Genomic DNA, 20672 nt, shown 5'->3' with positions numbered 1-20672 from the left:
ACGCAGAGCTGCAGCCTGTACATAAACCTCTCTGAGCTGAAGAGCTGCTCTGCTTCATATACAGAAGCCACAGCAGAGCTGCCACTGCTGAACCACTCACTTCTGTAGCAGAACATCATAGCAGCCACATACATCAGCATTACTGCTCACAAGGGGGAACCAACAACAGGGAACTCTGAGTTCACTAAACAGCAGAGGAGGTCTGAGTTCTGCTAGAGGGGGGATGACCCCTTACAGTCTGTGGTCACCGTTAATTATTGTTGTCTATCTGGAATAATATCTGACGATATTGAGACGTTAGGTGAAACTTGTCTCAAAGGAAAACACAAGGAAATCATGAATTATTTTTAAAATCCACTAACAAGAGGATCCAGTCCCAAGCACACAGCTAAACTCAAAAGAGGTGGTGTGTGGTCGCATACCTGTATTTCACTATCCTTAATCAGGCATGCTTAAAAAGACAAAGAAATGGACAATTAACTAATAATTAACCTGTTCAGATGCAATTGATTGACATGAGCTGAAATATTGACAAAGTGGAAATTTTTAAAGGCAGATCCTTAGATACACATATAAAAATGAAACAATTTTATGAGGAACAAGTGAGACTCTCCATTACACTAGACTATGCAATATATGAAATCATTACTGAAACACTGAGAAGCATGGAAGAGAGACCATCTTCCTTCTATGATTGTTTTGCTTTGAAATATACAGCATGAAATAATTATAGATCACTTTCACTCTAGGTAACACTGTATCTCTATGTAAATACAGTTAGGCCTCTGTTTAGAAGAGACTGTTTACTCTCTGCTCACCTCCATTGCCTCATACTCCTTGAAAATGAAAACTTTTAATATAAATAAGTCATTTTTATTTTATACTACATGTTTGATGGTGTTCGTAATGTCATATACATTTTCAAATGAGATTAAATATGAAATGTATTGCTATAGACATGGCATGATAGTTAATCACAGAGGAAGTTGTGTCCGCGTGCTTTAGTGCAGGTGTAGGGGTGTGAGTTCACTCTGCTGTGAAATCTCCAATCTGAGCTTCATGCAAAGACAGACCTGCTGTGCAGTCACCCCCTTCAACCTCTCATCTTCATTACAGAAACGAGCCCCTCCCCCTCTGCACCTTCAACAGAAACATGAGGCTAGCAGCACACAGCTGCTGCAGACACGGTGTATTTTGGGCTGTGAAACTGTGATCTGGGGGTGAAACTCAGATTTGCATGTGCAGGGTGGGGAAGGCTGCTTCTGACTCTCAGAATAGAGCAGCGCTGTGGCCAGATGTGGGTCCCGTCCCCAGGGGGTTAGTGTGAGCTGAGCACACATCCTGCTGCACAGAGCTGCTCTGAGCGCACTGCACGTGTTCCTGCTCTTCTCCTTGGGCCTCCAGCACTGGGGAAACTGCTGCTTTTTAACTGAATCAGGGTCAGTTATCTCTCATTACCTCCTCCCTCTCATTTCTGTCTGAGCATGTATTCAGCAGAGAAACACTAACTCTGCTCTAAAGATGCTCCTGTACCAATCCTGAGAGACAGGGGTTTTGGGTCAGTAGGGGCACTCTGCAGCAGTGGAATTCTGCTCTGGTCCATTTCAGGATTTCCCACTATCTGATACTGCTGTGGATCTGCTGCACACAGACACTGCTAACTGAGCAGCTGCCCATGATTTAGGAGGACACTCATACAATACAGTGACAGGTTATTGTATGGTACAGATATCATCTAAGAAATTAAATACTATATGATTTCATTTGATCCATTTTTGATTCTAAACCATTATTTGTATCAACCTATTTGTGTTTTGACGTTATTGAATTTGACATAATTGTGTATTGTAAATTAGCTAACAATGCCAGGAATGTTATAATGTGCTTTAACACAGGGGATAAGTCAAGATTGCCCTCAGTAGAGATGTCTCTTGACCTTATAATAATAAAAAGGACAACAGTAATGATTGAAAGAGTCTTTATTATCTCAGTGAAGCTAATGTAACAACTTTTAAGCAAAAACTCCCAGAAACAAACATTAATATCAGTAATATTACTAAATATCAGTAAATTTATTGGTAGAACACAAGCAGAGACATGTTAGATGTTAGTGCTGAAAGCCCAGGCTGGTGGATGGATTAACACACAGGGTGAGGTGAAGCACCAGGCCAGTGACACAGCAGTGTAGCAGTAAGCAGGAGAGAGGCTGAGTGCAGACCAGAGTAAGAACAGTGGAATCAGAGAGTGAGAGCTGGGCCTCCGCCAGGCCTACTCAGAACAGTCAGCTTTCCTCAGCGTCTGAGTGACCGGAGACTGGGAGCCCTGAGTGGCCTTGCAGGTCAGAGACCCCGCCTTCGCCCACTCGTCTGCACTGAGAGTCAGGGAGCTGCTCCAGCTGTACAGGCCGTCCTTCTCCAGCACCCCGGCACTCCCGGCCACGCCCGAGCTCCTGCTGCTACCGTCCACTTCCCAGCGCAGCGTCCAGTCTGATGGGAAGCCCTTGTTGGCCAGGCACAGGAGTGTGGCCTTTCCCTGCTTCACCTCCACGCCGGAGGGGGGCAGGACCGTGAGGGTGGGGAGGCGGTTACCTTGGAGACAGATCAGAGACTTGAGGTCAGACACAGAACATAGCCCCCACGTGTCAATCTCCCAATGTGACCGTTTCCCAATAGTTCATAAGGAATGACTGTGAACAAATCGCAAAACTATTATTGCTCAAACAAAACTTACATGACAATTGAACAGAATATACTTTTCTCTTCTAACCTGTTCAAAAACACACTTCATCCAGGAGTAGGACCAAAACTGTTGTAATCTGTGCAGTCATATGATTACCATTACATGATTAGTATATTGTTAAGAAAATTATTTTAGAATACCTTGTATAATTACATGAATGATTCCTGCAAATTCCTTATTCCTGCATTAAAATGCCAAAGATTGTTTTGAGGATTCAAAGATGATAAACGTTATAAAAAAATTCTTTTTTAAAACATTTGTTTTTAAAACATTGAAACGAATGAATAGTTGTCAACAGAAAGCCGTCGTTGTTCTTAATTTGGGTGTTTCAATGAAAGACTATAATTTCATAATCAGTTTAAGTAACAGAAATTCAGAAAGTTCCCTTTCATAGACAGTGCTCCTTTAGAAGCGCTTTTTTTAAAAAAAAAAATCATCTGATAATATTTTAATATTTTCACAATACAAACGACCACAAGTGAATATTATAACTGCCGATTACGTATGAAACGCTTATGTGAAAATGTAAAATAATTCGACTGCATACCTTCAAACACCTGACTTCGAGAGAAATGTACTCATATTTGCGAGAAAAGAGTTTTCATACTGTAGAATGGAAATGTAAAATACGGGCGCGTAACGCATTGGTTCAGGCAAACAACCTTTGCTAAACAATCCGAGTTTTATCCTTTTTTTCAGTCGTAATAATAATATACAATTTAAATTAATTTGAGCGATCCTGGAAATCGCAAAGCCTTGCAGATGAAAAAGTAACACTTGCATTTGATTGTGAAAGATAAGTTTAACGAACCCCAGAGTGAGGGTTCGTTCAAAGCCCTCAGAAGTCCCGTTCCCTAAAATCAGATTTCACCTGCAGCCTATAGAAACATTGCGCGCTGCTGGAACTAAAGTTCCGATCATCCCCTTCACCGAAATGATGATGAAGATACAGGTAGTGTCCGTTCACCACCTCTTTTATCCAAATCAATACGAGCAACACAGACAGAAAAGTTCGACTTTGGAATGGTTAATATATGTTAATAGAAACAAGTCTTTCAAGTCAGTGTATCAGAAATTGTATTAGTTTTGCGGTTGCAGTAGATAATATGTTAAATGAAATAAACTTTCCGAAAACTCATATTTTAGAAGCGTCCCAATGGCAAATGCGAAAAATTCAACTGGACTATTTGAAAACTCTCAATAAGTGGCGTAAAAAGCGACATAACGTTTCCATTATTCAGAAATAACGAGGAATGTGTGGATGATTTTTAAAAAGAGCGGTTACTTACTTCCAACTGACAGTTTGGTGCCGCCGCCGAAAGTGAGCCACAGTGATACAGACTCATTCACTCGCTGTACAAAAACCTCTCGCACAAGAGGCAACTTTACCATTTGCTCTGATTATCCTACCACAACTTCGTTCCTTTTCAAATACGCCATTTCTTTGCGAAGGGAGATCGATTTTACCTTCCTGATCGGCCAAATGAAGGCACATTGTGCTTTTAATTATTCGTGCCTTTTTCTATAAGAATAGCCACAGATTAGCTTTAACACGTTCGAACAAAGAAATAATGAAATGATATTTTCCCTGCAATATGAGATTATTATTTTAACAGGTATCTAAACATGGGTCTTCATTTATTTAGCTTTTTCAAATCATAAAATAACTTGGGTCTGTACTTACTGCCGACATCCAGTCTGGTCCCCCCACCGAAAGTCCACCACAGTGATTCAAACTGATTAACTGGTCGCACAAAAACCTCCTGCCCTAAACTGACATCGGAGTTTTGACAGTCAGCAGCGACGGTAGCTGCAGCCCGCCGCCTACTGGACATTCTTTGAATGACGAGAATGCCGATATTTTTCCGCATTGTATGTGCGCTCTGATTTCTGGTCTCTTCTCACTGCTATGAAGATGGGCAGTGTATGACCGAAGGATGTCAAGTCAGAGTGTTTATGAGCAACTCATGCACTGCAGGAAAATCTCTGTGAAATCTCACATTTACTTTGTCTACAACACTAGAATGATACATATACCATACTGGACAACATCATTAACCACATCACACATACTATTGTACACAACAAACTTGAAATGAGGACAGTCAAAATCACAGGGCACTTTCTGATTGGCAGATGTATATATTCACAGTTATATCCTCAAATTCACAAAAACAACAAACGAAAACTGACATCACAACACAAGGATCACAGCATTATGGGAGGTCCCTTTCCACACATACATACTTGGACATTCGTTGGATGAAGAGGACTGGGGTGACCCACATCACTGAAACAGCACAGGGAAGTTACTTTCGTGAGCAAGAATTACACTGTACTTGTACTGACAGTAATATTAGGGACATCCTGCATCTCCTGCCCCTCTGTCCTTACAAGTTCAAAGGCATCAGTGGAAAGTAGTGGAGGCCTCAGTAACCTTTTTTTTTTTTACATCTTACCGTTTATTGTTGGCAGTGTAGAAGTAGGCCTACCTTTGCTCTTCTTAAGTCATGTCAAACTGAGGTGAGGGAGGGGCTGTGGCTGATCTGGTGATTTGATTGGCCAATTTATTTACACAATGTTGTGTAGAACGTCTGTGTACTTTTCCACCCAGATAATTGCTGAAATTCAACACAATATTTGGTGAAAACATCATTGCATGAATGTGTTAGAAATCAATCATCACTGATTTCTAACACATGCGTTTTAAGAGTGTGTACAGAGCCGGTGGATAGAGGTGTTTTTGTTAATTGAATTGGATTGCATTTTGCATTGCATTTTGCATTTGTATTGCATTGCAGTTTTATCCCGGATGAACTGATGAGCAATAATTGATTCGTATTGTGCAGGTCAACAAAATGCGGATTAATATTAATGGCATTAGACGACTTGTTTTTATAACGATCTAGCTCTTTCTACAGTAAAGAGAATATAATAAGTTTTACACTTTGTATTCTATGTTGTAATTAATAATGCTTGCACAAACGCATCTGGCAAAAATACATGGATACAATTCATTAGTTTATTCCAAACTTGCGATTCAAACAGGTATCGGGCCATGGAATGGGAATGAGATATGTAATCGAATATGACTGGGTTTCTTACGACTGAACGGCAAATTCTCGGATACTTTGCGATTAAATTGCGATAAATTTAGACGCTCTTGGTCTTATTGGCCGGTTGATTATTGTCTCACGTGCTTGTTGAAATTAAAGAAGACTATTATGTGAATACACCCGTGTATTTGTTAGTGTGCACGTCTGCTTGTCTAAATGAAATAATACCAGTTAATATGGACAGCGCCTGCACTAAAATAAGGCCAGCTGCTTGCTTCAATTCACAGACACAAGCTATTTAATTATGTATATGAATTACAAGAGGCAGAACTGTTGATTAATGCTGTAGGGCTGGAGAATGATTAGAGAAATCAGGTGGAGGGCGGAGTCTGGTGCAATCAAGTCCATTCAGGAGGGTATAAAAGTGGCGCTGCCGGGAGGGTGTGGCTATTGTGTGTTTTTGTGGTAGGAGAGTTTCCTTGATTATGGGGCTAAATGGGGTAATGGTTGGCTTTGTGGGGCTCCTTTTGTTTGGATGTTTATGTGATGCTCAGGGGTTGGCAGGGTTTCAGCATTCACAAGCTCAAGCACCTCCAGCTCACTCGCAGAATCCAGCCCTGACTCGGCCTGCAGTTGGCGCGTCGGTGTACCCAGGAGCCCCAACCCCAGCCCGCCCATTGATCACGATGCCGACCCACCCAGCAGCGGTTACACCACCTCGAGCTGCCAATGTAATGCCACCCCATTCGGCTATGCGGCCGGCGGGCGTCTCGGGCGTGGCCCCTCGGCCGGCGGGCGTCTCGGGCGTGGCCCCTCGGCCGGCGGGCGTCTCGGGCGTGGCCCCTCGGCCGGCGGGCGTCTCGGGCGTGGCCCCTCGGCCGGCGGGCGTCTCGGGCGTGGCCCCTCGGCCGGCGGGCGTCTCGGGCGTGGCCCCTCGGCCGGCAGTTCCCACCCCAGCTGTTGCCTTGCCTGCCAAGGCTGAAGTGCAGGCCCCATCAGCTTTGAGACATGATGTTGTAACCGTGTATTGTGGTGAGAGCTCTGTCCAGGTGCGAGTGGCTATGGACCTGTTTGGTATTGGCCAGCTGATCGACCCAGCTGACCTCACCCTGGGAGGCTGTGGTTCCACTGGCCTGGACAGCACTGCTTCAGTGGTGGTGTTTGAGACGGAGCTTCAGGGGTGTGGCAGCACACTGACGGTACACTGATTTTCATTCTGCAGTCAACTCCAGTAATCCTTGCATGTGTAGACACCGCATTGTAACCACTTGGATGTTCTTGTCCACAGATGACTGAGGACTCCCTCATCTATGGCTTTGACCTCAACTACCAACCCAAAGCATTGGGTGATACTCCCATTGTAAGGACTAATGAAGCTGTGGTTGGTATCCAGTGCCATTATATGAGGTGAGAATAATTGCTAGTAATGTACAGGAGGGACACAATGGATTGAATTCCTGAGGTGTAACTGCAGCTGCCATGCTTGCATGATGGAAAGCAGGCATGCCATCACTAATTCCAATGAAGCTAATTTAACCCTCTACTCTGGGCTGCATGTTTCTGTCTGCTTGCTAACTTCAGATCTGGAAAGTGATGTGATGGGCCTTGGTGGCACTGGGAATGTCTCTTGGGAGTCCTGTGCCCCAACAACCAGAAACTGCTTGCACATTTTGTAACAATGGCTCTGTTCTACTCTGAATCTGCAATAGAAATAATTTGGCTATTCTCACCTTCCCCTGCCAGGCTGCACAATGTCAGCAGCAATGCCCTGCAGCCAACCTGGATCCCTTACCGCTCTACCATGTCTGCTGAGGATGTCCTGGTCTTCTCCCTGAGGCTCATGACTGGTAAGCAGGACTGCCCATGACCCTCACTGACTGTGGTGCTGTAATGACCAACACAGCTGTCTGCAGATGACTGGCAAGCTGAGAGGACATCCAACGTGTTCTTCCTGGGAGACACCATGAACATCGAAGCCTCTGTGGTCCAGGCCAACCACGTGCCCCTCCGTGTCTTTGCTGACAGCTGTGTTGCCACCCTAGTCCCTGATCTGAATGCAGTCCCCAGATATGCCTTCATTGAGAACCATGGGTAAGTGGTTTGTGCTGCATGAATACCCTGCCCTACGTAAGAGCTGTGAACTGCAGTATTGGCTCTTCAGGTGCCTGATGGATGCCAAGCTGACGGACTCCCGCTCCAAGTTCCTGCCCAGGGTCCAGGATGACAAGCTGAAGATTCAGCTAGATGCCTTCAGGTTCTTCCAGGACAGCAGAAGTTCAGTGAGTAGAACAAGCAGCAGTAATGTTGCAGCATTGAAATGGAATTAATGCAGCCAGCTTTTACTGACCCCTCTTCCTGACCTGGCTGCTTGTCTGCAGGTATACATTATTTGCCATCTGAAAGCCACAGCAGCTTCTGCTACAACTGACTCGCAGTACAAGGCTTGCTCCTTTTCCACTGCAGCCAACAGGTAGGCTTGCCACTGGTGGAAATGGTACACACTAGTTCAGAATGGCAGCAGTAACCTGTTCCTCTGCTAGGTGGATGGCTGCAGGTGGGAATGACCAGGTGTGTGGCTGCTGTGATGCAAGCTGTGGCTTCAGGAAGGGGAGGAGTGTGGACGCTGGTGCAGGTATGCTATGCCTCTTGGCTAACAGCTGCTACGCTATAACCTAATCATGGTAAGCTGTGTAGACATGTTCCTGCTCCTTCCAGCACTGCAGGGTGAAGGTGATGCAACCCTTGGCCCCATCATTGTCCAGTCTGCCCAAGAAGCAGAGCCTGAATTCCAGATGTCACCACTGGAAGCCAAGGATCATGAAGCAGCAGGTAACTATCTGGGTGTCATTGTAGGAACTGCCCATGTCACAGGCTAAGCTTTTTCCACTAGGGAGTGGACTGCTATTGAATCCTGTACATAACATGATCTCTCGCTCATTCCTCAGCTGCTTCCCCAGAGGTTGTGGTCCTGGCTGGAGTGGTGGCTGTAGCTGGTCTGGTCTGTGTGACTGTGCTGACTGTACTACTGAGGAAACACAAACTATCTGTATAAATGATCAATAAAATGTGCTACAACTTCAGCCCTCTTGCATGAGTCTCCATGGTACTGGTGGTCACATTTCTACTTTGCTGTGGGTTGCATGACTTGGGGGGTGCAGAGCAACCAGATGGTAGCCCCCTGCCATGCTCAGTATGGCCATGGATTGCTCTGTGCTTCAATGCTTCCCCTCACCTGAAGGGTTGCCCTAATGATAGCGGCACATGGCTGTTCATGGTGCAGCTGCTTGGCCCCCCTTTGGCATGTTTGCCATGGTGAGCTTGACATGTCTAAGCATGAACAACATCCTGTTCTAGCAGTTTTAGTGACATCTTCCCATTGCATGGCTAGTGTGGGTCTGTAGGGATGCAACCAGGTGAAGCAACTACTTGCTCATGGAGTGTGGGGAATGGATTGACCATATGGGGACTTCCACTGTCATGTCAGTCTGAAGTTAACTTTAGAGCAAGTCTTAACTTCTGCACAGGTGGATGTGTGAAAGGTGTGGAGAAAGCATAGCATTTTCACACATGAGCTCAAACCTAATCAGAGGGCACTATGATTAGCAGATATATCTATCATACCCTCAAATACATAGTACATGTACTGCAGCAAGAGGGGAGGTGTGTGGGTTTTTTTTTTCACTGCATTTCTACTGGCAATACTCCAAGTGAACCATACTTCCTGTCCTCTTTCCCAGTTCACAACAAGATAGTAGTGGAATAGTGGAGGTAGCCATGGAGACTTCCTTACCAATTAGGCAGTAGTGTGGGTGTCAGTGCCAGTGGGGCAGTTGTGGACACCTCACTTGGTGCAAGCCATTTTTATGTGACAAATTTTATATTCAGAACTGCAGTTCTACTGACAGTAATACCAGGAACATCTTGCATCTCCTGCTCCTCTGTGTTTACCAGGTCAAAGGTGTCTGGAGAGTAGGTGAGCCCTCAGTACCAATAGGGCAGTGGTGACATAAGTATCCTTTTGATAGGTGGAAAAATGCCAAAAATTGATTGTTTTGTAATCTAAATATGTCTCAGTCCACAGCACTGCTGGGCTGCAAGTGTCTGCTGTACCCAGGAAGAGCATTTGCATAGAGAGGACACTTTGCATTGGCAGCACATGCTTCAGTGCTCTGGGAGTGTTTATAATCCTGTGAGTTTAATACTTCATGACTGAGAGCTGTCTGTCATGACAAGAGAGCCCAGAGCAGCAATGAATTTTATCACCATCTTCATCTGGACACTTTTCTACTGCAGTCAGGGTGAGAGCAATATTTTAAATTTTCTAACTTTCATAGGGTATGCCTAAGAAGAGTTCATGTCAATATAAAAACAATTACTGGTACCCGTTTGCATATATTCTTTTTTCACTATTACTTCTCAGCATGCTTATCAAGTTGTTATGGCTACAATTATTCTCTCTTTCTCTTCAGGGTCTTGGGGGCAGGTTGTTCTGACTCAGTCTGCAGCCAAGTCAGTTCAGACTGGTCAATCAGTCTCCATTGACTGTAAGGCCAGTACAACAGTTCTGCAATATAGTGGCTCTCAGTACTTTCTTGCCTGGTACCAGCAGAGATCTGGAGAAGTACCTAAACTCCTGATTTACCTGACATCAAACAGAGACTCAGGAGTGTCCTCTAGATTCAGTGGCAGTGGGAGAGGAAATGGGATTGATTTCACTCTGACCATCAGTAATGTCCAGGCTGAAGATGCAGGAGATTATTACTGTCAGAGTTACCACAGTGGTGATGTGTTTACACAGTGTTAAAGAGTCGTACAAAAACCTCCCTCAGTCAGACTGCACAGTGACTGCACTGCTGCAGCTGGACTCAAATGGTAGAGGCACTGATCTGCGACACTGAGGAAGTCTTCTCTACCACACTGAGCTTTAATGGTTCAGTAATAACTGTCACATACCTTCTAACCTGATACACAGACACAGAAAATGAATGGCAAGACATCCAGAATGTTCTTAATGATTCCCTGTTGGATGACATTTGAAGGTTGGGGTTTCAATGCAATGACTTCATAGAAGATTTTTTTTTTGTCAGTTTACCCAATTGTGTATATCATATAATGTCCTTCGTGTATATAACATTCCTAAATAGCTGGGGGAAATTCAAAACCCTGGCGTCAATTTCATCACACCCAAGTTTAAAGAATTTTTTCACCTTAAAAGTACTAAATCACAGACTTAGCACAGGGTACCACAAACAACCAAAGAGCACTTTACCCCACCTCAAGAACAAAGAAACTACTGAACATCAACCAACATCACATTCTGCAAAGAACTATGAAATCTTGCTACATACTACCACATAATGGAAACCACAAATCCTTAAATTTACCCCTCAAACGTAAAACACATTCACAATACTTTTTACATTTAAAAATAAAAATAAGAACATTGCCATACAACAGAAAACTGTAAATCCTTACTGAGATGTATGTCAGGTTTCTTATTCATCCATGTATAGTGAGATGATTTCTAAAAAAAAGCTTTCTTACAAAATGAAATTCAAAGGTTGAGGCCAATGAAAGTGATTACAAGTGAGGTACAATACAACACAAGCGAAAAACCATACAGAGCCACAATATTAGAAGTACTGCATGACAAAGTTCCAAAGGTTGGCCAGGCAAGGTACCAATTAGAATAAATTATGAATGTGCCTGAATGAATATATCTTTTAATGCTTAAAGTACATTTGATTTATCATGAATTTACTTGTAAAGGTTTCCAGTGCTGTGACCAGTTTATATATAAGCATGTTTTATGGCATCATGTCTGCATTGCAGTGGCCCTACAGTGTAATTATCCCAGCCCTCAAAAACACTTTTGCTGTTTCCACCTCCAAGTGCCTCTCTCTGCTTCAGGTTTTGCATAGAGGAAGGGGCTGTGCATACCTACTCTGCCTCACCGCTCCAAACTCTTTAAGAGCCCCAGTGCTGATCATTGTCTGTTCAGCAATTTCAGACACACTGACTCAGACAGCTCAATGATGATGTCGCTCGTTCTACTGTGGGTGGTGATGGCACTCATTGCTCAGGGTAAGGTGGTCTAATTTGTGATATGGGAAATATCTTTGGTGCTGTTATTTTATTCAGATTCAGTTATTGCCACAACAATTTAATATGTACAGTACATTTTTTTTCTGAGATGAAAATGCTTTTTGAATTAACATGTTTCCTTGTTTTCGTTTTTCAGAATCAGCAGCAGATGTAGTTCTGACTCAAACTCCAGCAACTCATTCTGTTCAGCAGGGAGGCACTGTCTCTATCAGCTGTACAGCTAGTCAAAATGCTTATAGTTACCTCCACTGGTACCTGCAGAAACCTGGTCAGGCTCCTAAACTTCTGATTTATGATGCTACCAGTCGCCAGTCTGGGATTCCTGATCGTTTCAGTGGGAGTGGATCTGGGACTCAGTATACACTGAAAATCACAGGAGTCCAGGCTGAAGACGCAGGAGTTTATTACTGTCAGAGCTACCACTACATCAGTAGTACATATGTGTTCACACAGTGTTAGAGAGTCGTACAAAAACCTCCCTCAGTCAGGCTGCACAGTGACTGCACTGCTGCAGCTGGACTCAAATGGTGGAGGCACTGACCTGCGACACTGAGGAAGTCTGCTCTACCACACTGAGCTTAAATGGTTCAGTAATAACTGTCACATACCTTCTAACCTGATACACAGACACAGAAAATGAATGGCAAGACATCCAGAATGTTCTTAATGATTCCCTGTTGGATGACATTTGAAGGTTGGGGTTTCAATGCAATGACTTCATAGAAGATTTTTTTTTTGTCAGTTTACCCAATTGTGTATATCATATAATGTCCTTCATGTACATAACATTCCTAAATAGCTGGGGGAAATTCAAAACCCTGCCGTCAATTTCATCCCACCCAAGTTTAAAGAATTTTTTCACCTTAAAAGTACTAAATCACAGACTTAGCACAGGGTACCGCAAAAAACCAAAGAGCACTTTACCCCACCTCAAGAACAAAGAAACTACTGAACATCAACCAACATCACATTCTGCAAAGAACTATGAAATCTTACTACATACTACCACATAATGGAAACCACAAATCCTTAAATTTACCCCTCGAACGTAAAACACATTCACAATACTTTTTACATTTAAAAATAAAAATAAGAACATTGCCATACAACAGAAAACTGTAAATCCTTACTGAGATGTATGTCAGGTTTCTTATTCATCCATGTATAGTGAGATGATTTCAAAAAAAGCTTTCTTACAAAATGAAATTCAAAGGTTGAGGCCAATGAAAGTGATTACAAGTGAGGTACAATACAACACAAGCGAAAAACCATACAGAGCCACAATATTAGAAGTACTGCATGACAAAGTTCCAAAGGTTGGCCAGGCAAGGTACCAATTAGAATAAATTATGAATGTGCCTGAATGAATATATCTTTTAATGCTTAAAGTACATTTGATTTATCATGAATTTACTTGTAAAGGTTTCCAGTGCTGTGACCGGTTTATATATAAGCATGTTTTATGGCATCATGTCTGCATTGCAGTGGCCCTACAGTGTAATTATCCCAGCCCTCAAAAACACTTTTGCTGTTTCCCCCTCCAAGTGCCTCTGCTTCAGGTTTTGCATAGAGGAAGGGGCTGTGTATACCTACTCTGCCTCACCGCTCCAAACTCTTTAAGAGCCCCAGTGCTGATCAGTATCTGTTCAACCCTTTCAGATACACTGACTCAGGCAGCTCAATGATGATGTCGCTCTTTCTACTGTGGTTAGTGATGGCACCCATTGCACAGGGTAAGGTGATATAACTTGTGATATTAATGACATTATTTTATTCAGATTCAGTTACTGTCACAACAATTTCATATGTACAGTATATATCATTTTTTTCATGTGGTGAAATGTCTTTTTCATATAATATCTTTTTCTTTGTTTTGTTTTTCAGAGTCAGCAGCAGATGTAGTTCTGACTCAGTCTCCAGCAACTCATTCTGTTCAGCAGGGAGGCACTGTCTCTATCAGCTGTACAGCCAGTGAGGATGTTGATGACTACCTCCACTGGTACCTGCAGAAACCTGGTCAGGCTCCTAAACTTCTGATTTATGATGCTACCAGTCGCCAGTCTGGGATTCCTGATCGTTTCAGTGGGAGTGGATCTGGGACTCAGTTTACACTGAAAATTACTGGAGTCCAAGCTGAAGACGCAGGCGATTATTACTGTCAGCAGAGTTATAGTGGGTTACACAGTGTTACAGCCCTGTACAAAAACCTCCCTCAGTCAGACTGCAGGTGCTGGGGGGGGGGGGGGGGCACTGACCTGAGACACTGTTACTAACAGCAGGCCTGCAGGGGGCGACACAGAGCTGCAGCCTGTGCATAAACCTCTCTGAGCTGAAGAGCTGCTCTGCTTCATATACAGAACCCACAGCAGAGCTGCCACTGCTGAACCACACACTTCTGTAGCACAACATCACAGGAGCCACATGCATCAGCATTACTGCTCACAAGGGAGAACCATCAGCAGGGAACTCTGAGTTCACTGAACAGCAGAGGATATCTCAGTTCTACTAGAGGACCCCTTGCAGTCTGTGGTCACCATTACTCCACTAACTCCACTAACAAGAGGAACCAAGCACACAGCTAAACTCAAAAGAAGCGGTCTGTGCTCACATACCTGTATTTCACTATTCTTAATCAGGCAGGTAGGACCAATCAAGCAAAGACAAAGGAATTGACAATTGACTAACAATTAACCTGTTCAGATGCAATTGAGTGACATGAGCTCAAATATTCACAAAGTGTGAATTTGTAAAGGCAGATACACATATAAAAATGAAACAGTTTTATGAGGAACAAGTGAGACTCTCCATTACAGCAGAGTGCAATATATATGCAATATATGACATCATTACTGAAACACTGAGAAGCAAGGAAGAGAGACCATCTTCCTTCTATGATTGTTTTGCTTTGAAATATACAGCATGAAATAATTATAGATCATTTTCACTCTAGGTAACACTGTATCTCTATGTAAATACAGTTAGGCCTCTGTTTAGAAGAGACTGTTTACTCTCTGCTCACCTGTATTGCCTCATACTCCTTGAAAATGAAGACTTTTAATTTAACCATGCCATTTTTATTTCATTTTCTACATATTTGATGATTTTCATAATGTCAGACACATTAAAATCTGATACAATATGAAATGTATTGCTATAGACATGGCATGATAGTTAATAACGGAGGAAGTTGTGTCCGCGTGCTTCAGTGCAGGTGTAGGGGTGTGAGTTCACTCTGCTGTGAAATCTCCAATCTGAGCCTCATGCAAAGACAGACCTGCTGTGCAGTCACCCCCTTCAACCTCTCATCTTCATTACAGAAACGAGCCCCTCCCCCTCTGCACCTTCAACAGAAACATGAGGCTAGCAGCACACAGCTGCTGCAGACACGGTGTATTTTGGGCTGTGAAACTGTGATCTGGGGGTGAAACTCAGATTTGCATGTGCAGGGTGGGGAAGGCTGCTTCTGACTCTCAGAATAGAGCAGCACTGTGGCCAGATGTGGGTCCCGTCCCCAGGGGGTTAGTGTGAGCTGAGCACACATCCTGCTGCACAGAGCTGCTCTGAGCGCACTGCACATGTTCCTGCTCTTCTCCTTGGGCCTCCAGCACCGGGGAAACTGCTGCTTTTTAACTGAATCAGGGTCAGTTATCTCTCATTTCTGTCTGAGCATGTATTCAGCAGAGAAACACTAACTCTGCTCCAAAACTGTTCTTGTACCAATCCTGAGAGACAGGGGTTTTGAGTCAGTAGAGACACACTGCAGCAGTGGAATTCTGCTCTGGTCCATTTCAGGATTTCCCACTATCTGATACTGCTGTGGATCTGCTGCACACAGACACTGCTAACTGAGCAGCTGCCCATGATTTAGGAGGACACTCATACATTACAGTGACAGGGTACTGCATGGTATAGATAGTATCTAAAAAATTAAATACTGTATGATTTCATTTGATCCATTTTTGATTCTAAACCATTATTTGTATCAACATGTTTCTGTTTTTACATTATTGAATTTGACATAATTGTGTATTGTAAATTAGCTAACAATGCCAGGAATGTTATAATGTGCTTTAACACAGGGGAAAAGTCAAGATTCCACTCAGTACAGATGTCTCTTGACCTTATAATAATAAAAAGGACAACAGTAATGATTGAAAGAGTCTTTATTATCTCAGTGAAGCTAATGTAACAACTTTTAAGCAAAAACTCACAGAAACACACATTAATATCAGTAATATTACTAAATATCAGTAAATTTATTTGTTGAACACAAGCAGAGGCATGTTAGATGTTAGTGCTGAAAGCCCAGGCTGGTGGATGGATTAACACACAGGGTGAGGTGAAGCACCAGGCCGGTGACACAGCAGTGTAGCAGTAAGCAGGAGAGAGGCTGAGTGCAGACCAGGGTAAGAACAGTGGAATCAGAGAGTGAGAGCTGGGCCTCCGCCAGGCCTACTCAGAACAATCGGCTCTCCTCAGCGTCTGAGTGACCGGAGACTGGGAGCCCTGAGTGGCCTTGCAGGTCAGAGACCCCGCCTTCGCCCACTCGTCCGCACTGAGAGTCAGGGAGCTGCTCCAGCTGTACAGGCCGTCCTTCTCCAGGACCCCGGCACTCCCGGCCACGCCTGAGCTCCTGCTGCTACCGTCCACTTCCCAGCGCAGTGTCCAGTCTGACGGGAAGCCCTTGTTGGCCAGGCACAGGAGTGTGGCCTTTCCCTGCTTCACCTCCACGCTGGAGGGGGGCAGGACCGTGAGGGTGGGGAGGCGGTTACCTTGGAGACAGAGCAGAGACTTGAGGTCAGACACAGAACATAGCCCCCACGTGTCAATCTCCTGATGCGACTGTTTCCCAATAGTTCATAAGGAATAACTGTAAACAAATCGCAAAACTATTATTGCTCAAACAAAACTTACATGACAATTGAACAGAATATACTTTTCTCTTGTTACCTGTTCAAAAACAGACTCCACCCAGGAGCAGGACCAAAATTGTTGTAAGACGTGCAGTCATATGATTACCATTACATGATTAGTATACTGTTAAGAAAATTATTTTAGAATACCTTGTATAGTTACATGAAAGATTCCTGCAAGATCCTTATTCCTGCATCAAAATGCCGAAGGTTGTTTTGAGGATTCAAAGATGATAAACGTTATAAAAAAAAATTATCTTTTTAAAACATTTGTTTTAAAAACATTGAAACGAATGAATAGTTGTCAACAGAAAGCCATCGTTGTTCTTAATTTGGGTGTGTTTCAATGAAAAACCATAATTTCATAATCAGTTCAAGATTAACAGAAATTCAGAAAGTTCCCTTTCATAGACAGTGCTCCGTTGGAAGCGCTTTAAAAAAATCATCTGATTATATTTTAATATTTTCACAATACAAACGGCCACAAGTGAATATTATAACTGCCAATTACGTATGAAACGCTTATGTGAAAATGTAAAATAATTCGACTGCATACCTTCAAACACCTGACTTCGAGAGAAATGTACTCATATTTGCGAGAAAAGAGTTTTCATACTGTAGAATGGAAATGTAAAATACGGGCGCGTAACGCATTGGTTCAGGCAAGCAACTTTTGCTAAACAATCCGAGTTTTATCTTTTTTTCAGTCGTAATAATAATATACAATTTAAATTAATTTGAGCGATCCTGGAAATCGCAAAGCCTTGCAGATGAAAAAGTAACACTTGCATTTGATTGTTAAAGATAAGTTTAACGAACCCCAGAGTGAGGGTTCGTCTAAACTAAAGCCCTCACAAGTCCCGTTCCCTAAAATCAGATTTCACCTGCAGCCTATAGAAACATGCGCGCTGCTGGAACTAAAGTTCCGATCATCCCCTTCACCGAAACGATGATGAAGATACAGGTAGTGTCCGTTCACCGCCTCTTTTATCCAAATCAATACGAGCAACACAGATAGAAAACTTCGACTTTGGAATGGTCAATGTATGTTAATAGAAACAAGTCTTTCAAGTCAGTGTATCAGAAATTGTATTAGTTTTGCGGTTGCAGTAGATAATATGTTAAATGAAATAAACTTTCTGAAAAGTCATTTTAGAAGCGTCCCAATGGCAAATGCGAAAAATTCAACTGGACTATTTGAAAACTCTCAATAAGTGGCGTAAAAAGCGACATAACGTTTCCATTATTCATAAATGACGAGGAATGTGTGGAAGATTTTTAAAAAGAGCGGTTACTTACTTCCAACTGACAGTTTGGTGCCGCCGCCGAAAGTGAGCCACAGTGATACAGACTCATTCACTCGCTGTACAAAAACCTCTCGCACAAGAGGCAACTTTACCATTTGCTCTGATTATCCTGCCACAACTTTGTTCCTTTTCAAATACGCCATTTCTTTGCGAAGGGATATCGATTTTACCTTCCTGATCGGCCAAATGAAGGCACATTGTGCTTTTAATTATTCGTGCCTTTTTCTATAAGAATAGCCACAGATTAGCTTTAACACGTTCGAACGAAGAAATAATGAAATGATATTTTCCCTGCAATATGACATTATTATTTTAATAGGTATCTAAACATGGGTCTTCATTTATTTAGCTTTTTCAAATCATAAAATAACTTGGGTCTGTACTTACTGCCGACATCCAGTCTGGTCCCCCCACCGAAAGTCCACCACAGTGATTCAAACTGATTAACTGGTCGCACAAAAACCTGCCGCACTAAACCGACAGTAGAGCTCTGACAATCAGCAGCGACGGTAGCTGCAGCCCGCCGCCTACTGGACATTCTTTGAATTCCGATATTTTTCCGCGTTTTATGTGCGCTCTGATTTCTGGGATCTCCTCACTGCTATGAAGATGGGCAGTGTATGACCGAAGGATGTCAAGTCAGAGTGTTTATGAGCAACTCATGCACTGCAGGAAAATCTCTGTGAAATCTCACATTTACTTTGTCTACAACACTAGATTAATACACAGCAAATACCATACTGGACAACATCATTGACCACATCACAAATAGGCTACTATTGAACACAACAAACTTGAAATGAGCACAGTCAAAATCACAGGGCACTTTCTGATTGGCAGATGTATGTATTCACAGTTATATCCTCAAATTCACAAAAACAACAAATGACGAACTGACATCACAACACAAGGATGACAGCATTATGGGAGGTCCCTTTCCACACATACATACTTGGACATTCGTTGGATGAAGAGGACTGGGGTGACCCACATCACTGAAACAGCACAGGGAAGTTACTTTCGTGAGCAAGAATTACACTGTACTTGTACTGACAGTAATATTAGGGACATCCTGCATCTCCTGCCCCTCTGTCCTTACAAGTTCAAACGCGTCAGTGGAGTAAAGTAGTGGAGGCCTCAGTACCAACAGGCCAGTAGTGTGGGCATTGGTGATAGATCAGTAAAAACCCTAAAAAACTTTTTCAGACTGATGTTACAGAAATATGATTATAATTATGTTTTGTAATGTAAAGACATAGGCATAGATATATACAGACGGGTGACAAATTAAAGGAGAACCCCGAATAAACGAGTGGAGAAAGATAACGAACGCAGAAGCTTCCACACAGGTGTACTGGATGGTACAGTTCAGGGGTGGAGCCGAATCCGAATACGGTATTCAGCAAAGCACAAATACTGGGTTTTTACGAATATTTATTTCGCACAAATATTTTAAAATCATTTGTTTTCGGGGAGAAGTCATGTCAAACTGAGGTGAGGGAGGGGCTGTGGCTGATCTGGTGATTTGATTGGCCAATTTATTTACACAATGTTGTGTAGAACGTCTGTGTAATTTTCCACCCAGATAATTGCTGAAATTTAACACAATATTTGGTGAAATCATCATTGCATTAATGTGTTAGAAATCAATCATCACTGGTTTCTAACACATGCGTTTTAAGAGTGTGTACAGAACCGGTGTTTTTGTTAATTGAATTGGATTGCATTTGTTTTATCCCGGATGAACTGATGAGCAATAATTGATTCGTACTGTGCAGGTCAACAAAATGCGGATTAATATTAATGGCATTAGACGACTTGTTTTTATAACGATCTAGCTCTTTCTACAGTAAAGAGAATATAATAAGTTTTGCACTTTGTATTCTATGCTGTAATTAATAATGCTTGCACAAACGCATCTGGCAAAAACACATGAATACAATTCATTAGTTTATTCCAAACTTGCGATTCAAACAGGTATCGTGCCATGGAATGGGAATGAGATATGTATTCCAATACTAATGGGCTTTTTTTACGACTGAATGTCATGCGTTCTCGGATACTTTGCGATTAAATTGCGATAAATTTAGACGCTCTTGGTCTTATTGGCCGGTTGATTATTGTCTCATGTGCTTGTTGAAATTAAAGAAGACTATTATGTGAATACACCCGTGTATTTGTTAGGGTGCACGTCTGCTTATCTAAATGAAATAATATCAGTTAATATGGACAGCGCCTGCGCTAAAATAAGGCCAGCTGCGTGCTTCAATTCACAGATGCAAGCTATTTAATTATGTATATGAATTACAAGAGGCAGAACTCTTGATTAATGCTGTAGGGCTGGAGAATGATTAGAGAAATCAGGTGGAGGGCGGGGTCTGGCGCAATCAATTCCATTCAGGAGGGTATAAAAGTGGCGCTGCTGGGGTGTGTGATTATTGTGTGTTTTTGTGGTAGGAGAGTTTAATTGATTATGGGGCTAAATGGGGCAACTGTTGGCTTTGTGGGGCTCCTTTTGTTTGGATGTTTATGTGATGCTCAGGGGTTGGCAG

The 20672-nt window shown here is 42.7% G+C and overlaps 1 protein-coding gene and 2 gene segments (V, D, J or C); 1 reads left to right on the top strand and 2 right to left on the bottom strand.

Annotated features, from left to right (window-relative positions):
* Positions 1-2119: 2119 nt before the first annotated feature.
* LOC118769135 lies at positions 2120-4131 on the bottom strand. The segment is given in 2 exon segments: positions 2120-2588; positions 4029-4131. Coding segments are annotated over 2 exon segments (423 nt in total).
* Positions 4132-6841: 2710 nt separating this feature from the next.
* On the top strand, positions 6842-8847 carry LOC118796504 (zona pellucida sperm-binding protein 3-like). The gene is made up of 9 exons (XM_036555424.1): positions 6842-6994; positions 7084-7202; positions 7539-7642; positions 7709-7886; positions 7957-8074; positions 8174-8265; positions 8336-8421; positions 8511-8624; positions 8741-8847. The coding sequence occupies exons 1-9, from the start codon at positions 6857-6859 to the stop codon at positions 8845-8847; spliced, it is 1056 nt and encodes a 351-aa protein (XP_036411317.1). The 5' UTR covers positions 6842-6856.
* Positions 8848-16277: 7430 nt separating this feature from the next.
* On the bottom strand, positions 16278-18658 carry LOC118769134. The segment is given in 3 exon segments: positions 16278-16672; positions 18508-18567; positions 18652-18658. Coding segments are annotated over 3 exon segments (387 nt in total).
* Positions 18659-20672: the final 2014 nt, after the last annotated feature.

Source organism: Megalops cyprinoides, chromosome 21, assembly GCF_013368585.1.
Source record: "Megalops cyprinoides isolate fMegCyp1 chromosome 21, fMegCyp1.pri, whole genome shotgun sequence".
Taxonomy (NCBI): domain Eukaryota; kingdom Metazoa; phylum Chordata; class Actinopteri; order Elopiformes; family Megalopidae; genus Megalops; species Megalops cyprinoides.
This window is presented reverse-complemented; position numbering and strand designations above follow the sequence as displayed.

Bases quoted from the DNA above. Each gene is read 5' to 3' on its own strand.
- LOC118796504 (XM_036555424.1), top strand. From the start codon at position 6,857: ATGGACCTGTTTGGTATTGGCCAGCTGATCGACCCAGCTGACCTCACC. The intron at 6,995-7,083 runs GTACACTGATTT...TCTTGTCCACAG, and splicing joins GGTGTGGCAGCACACTGACG to ATGACTGAGGACTCCCTCAT. The intron at 8,266-8,335 runs GTAGGCTTGCCA...TTCCTCTGCTAG, and splicing joins TTTTCCACTGCAGCCAACAG to GTGGATGGCTGCAGGTGGGA.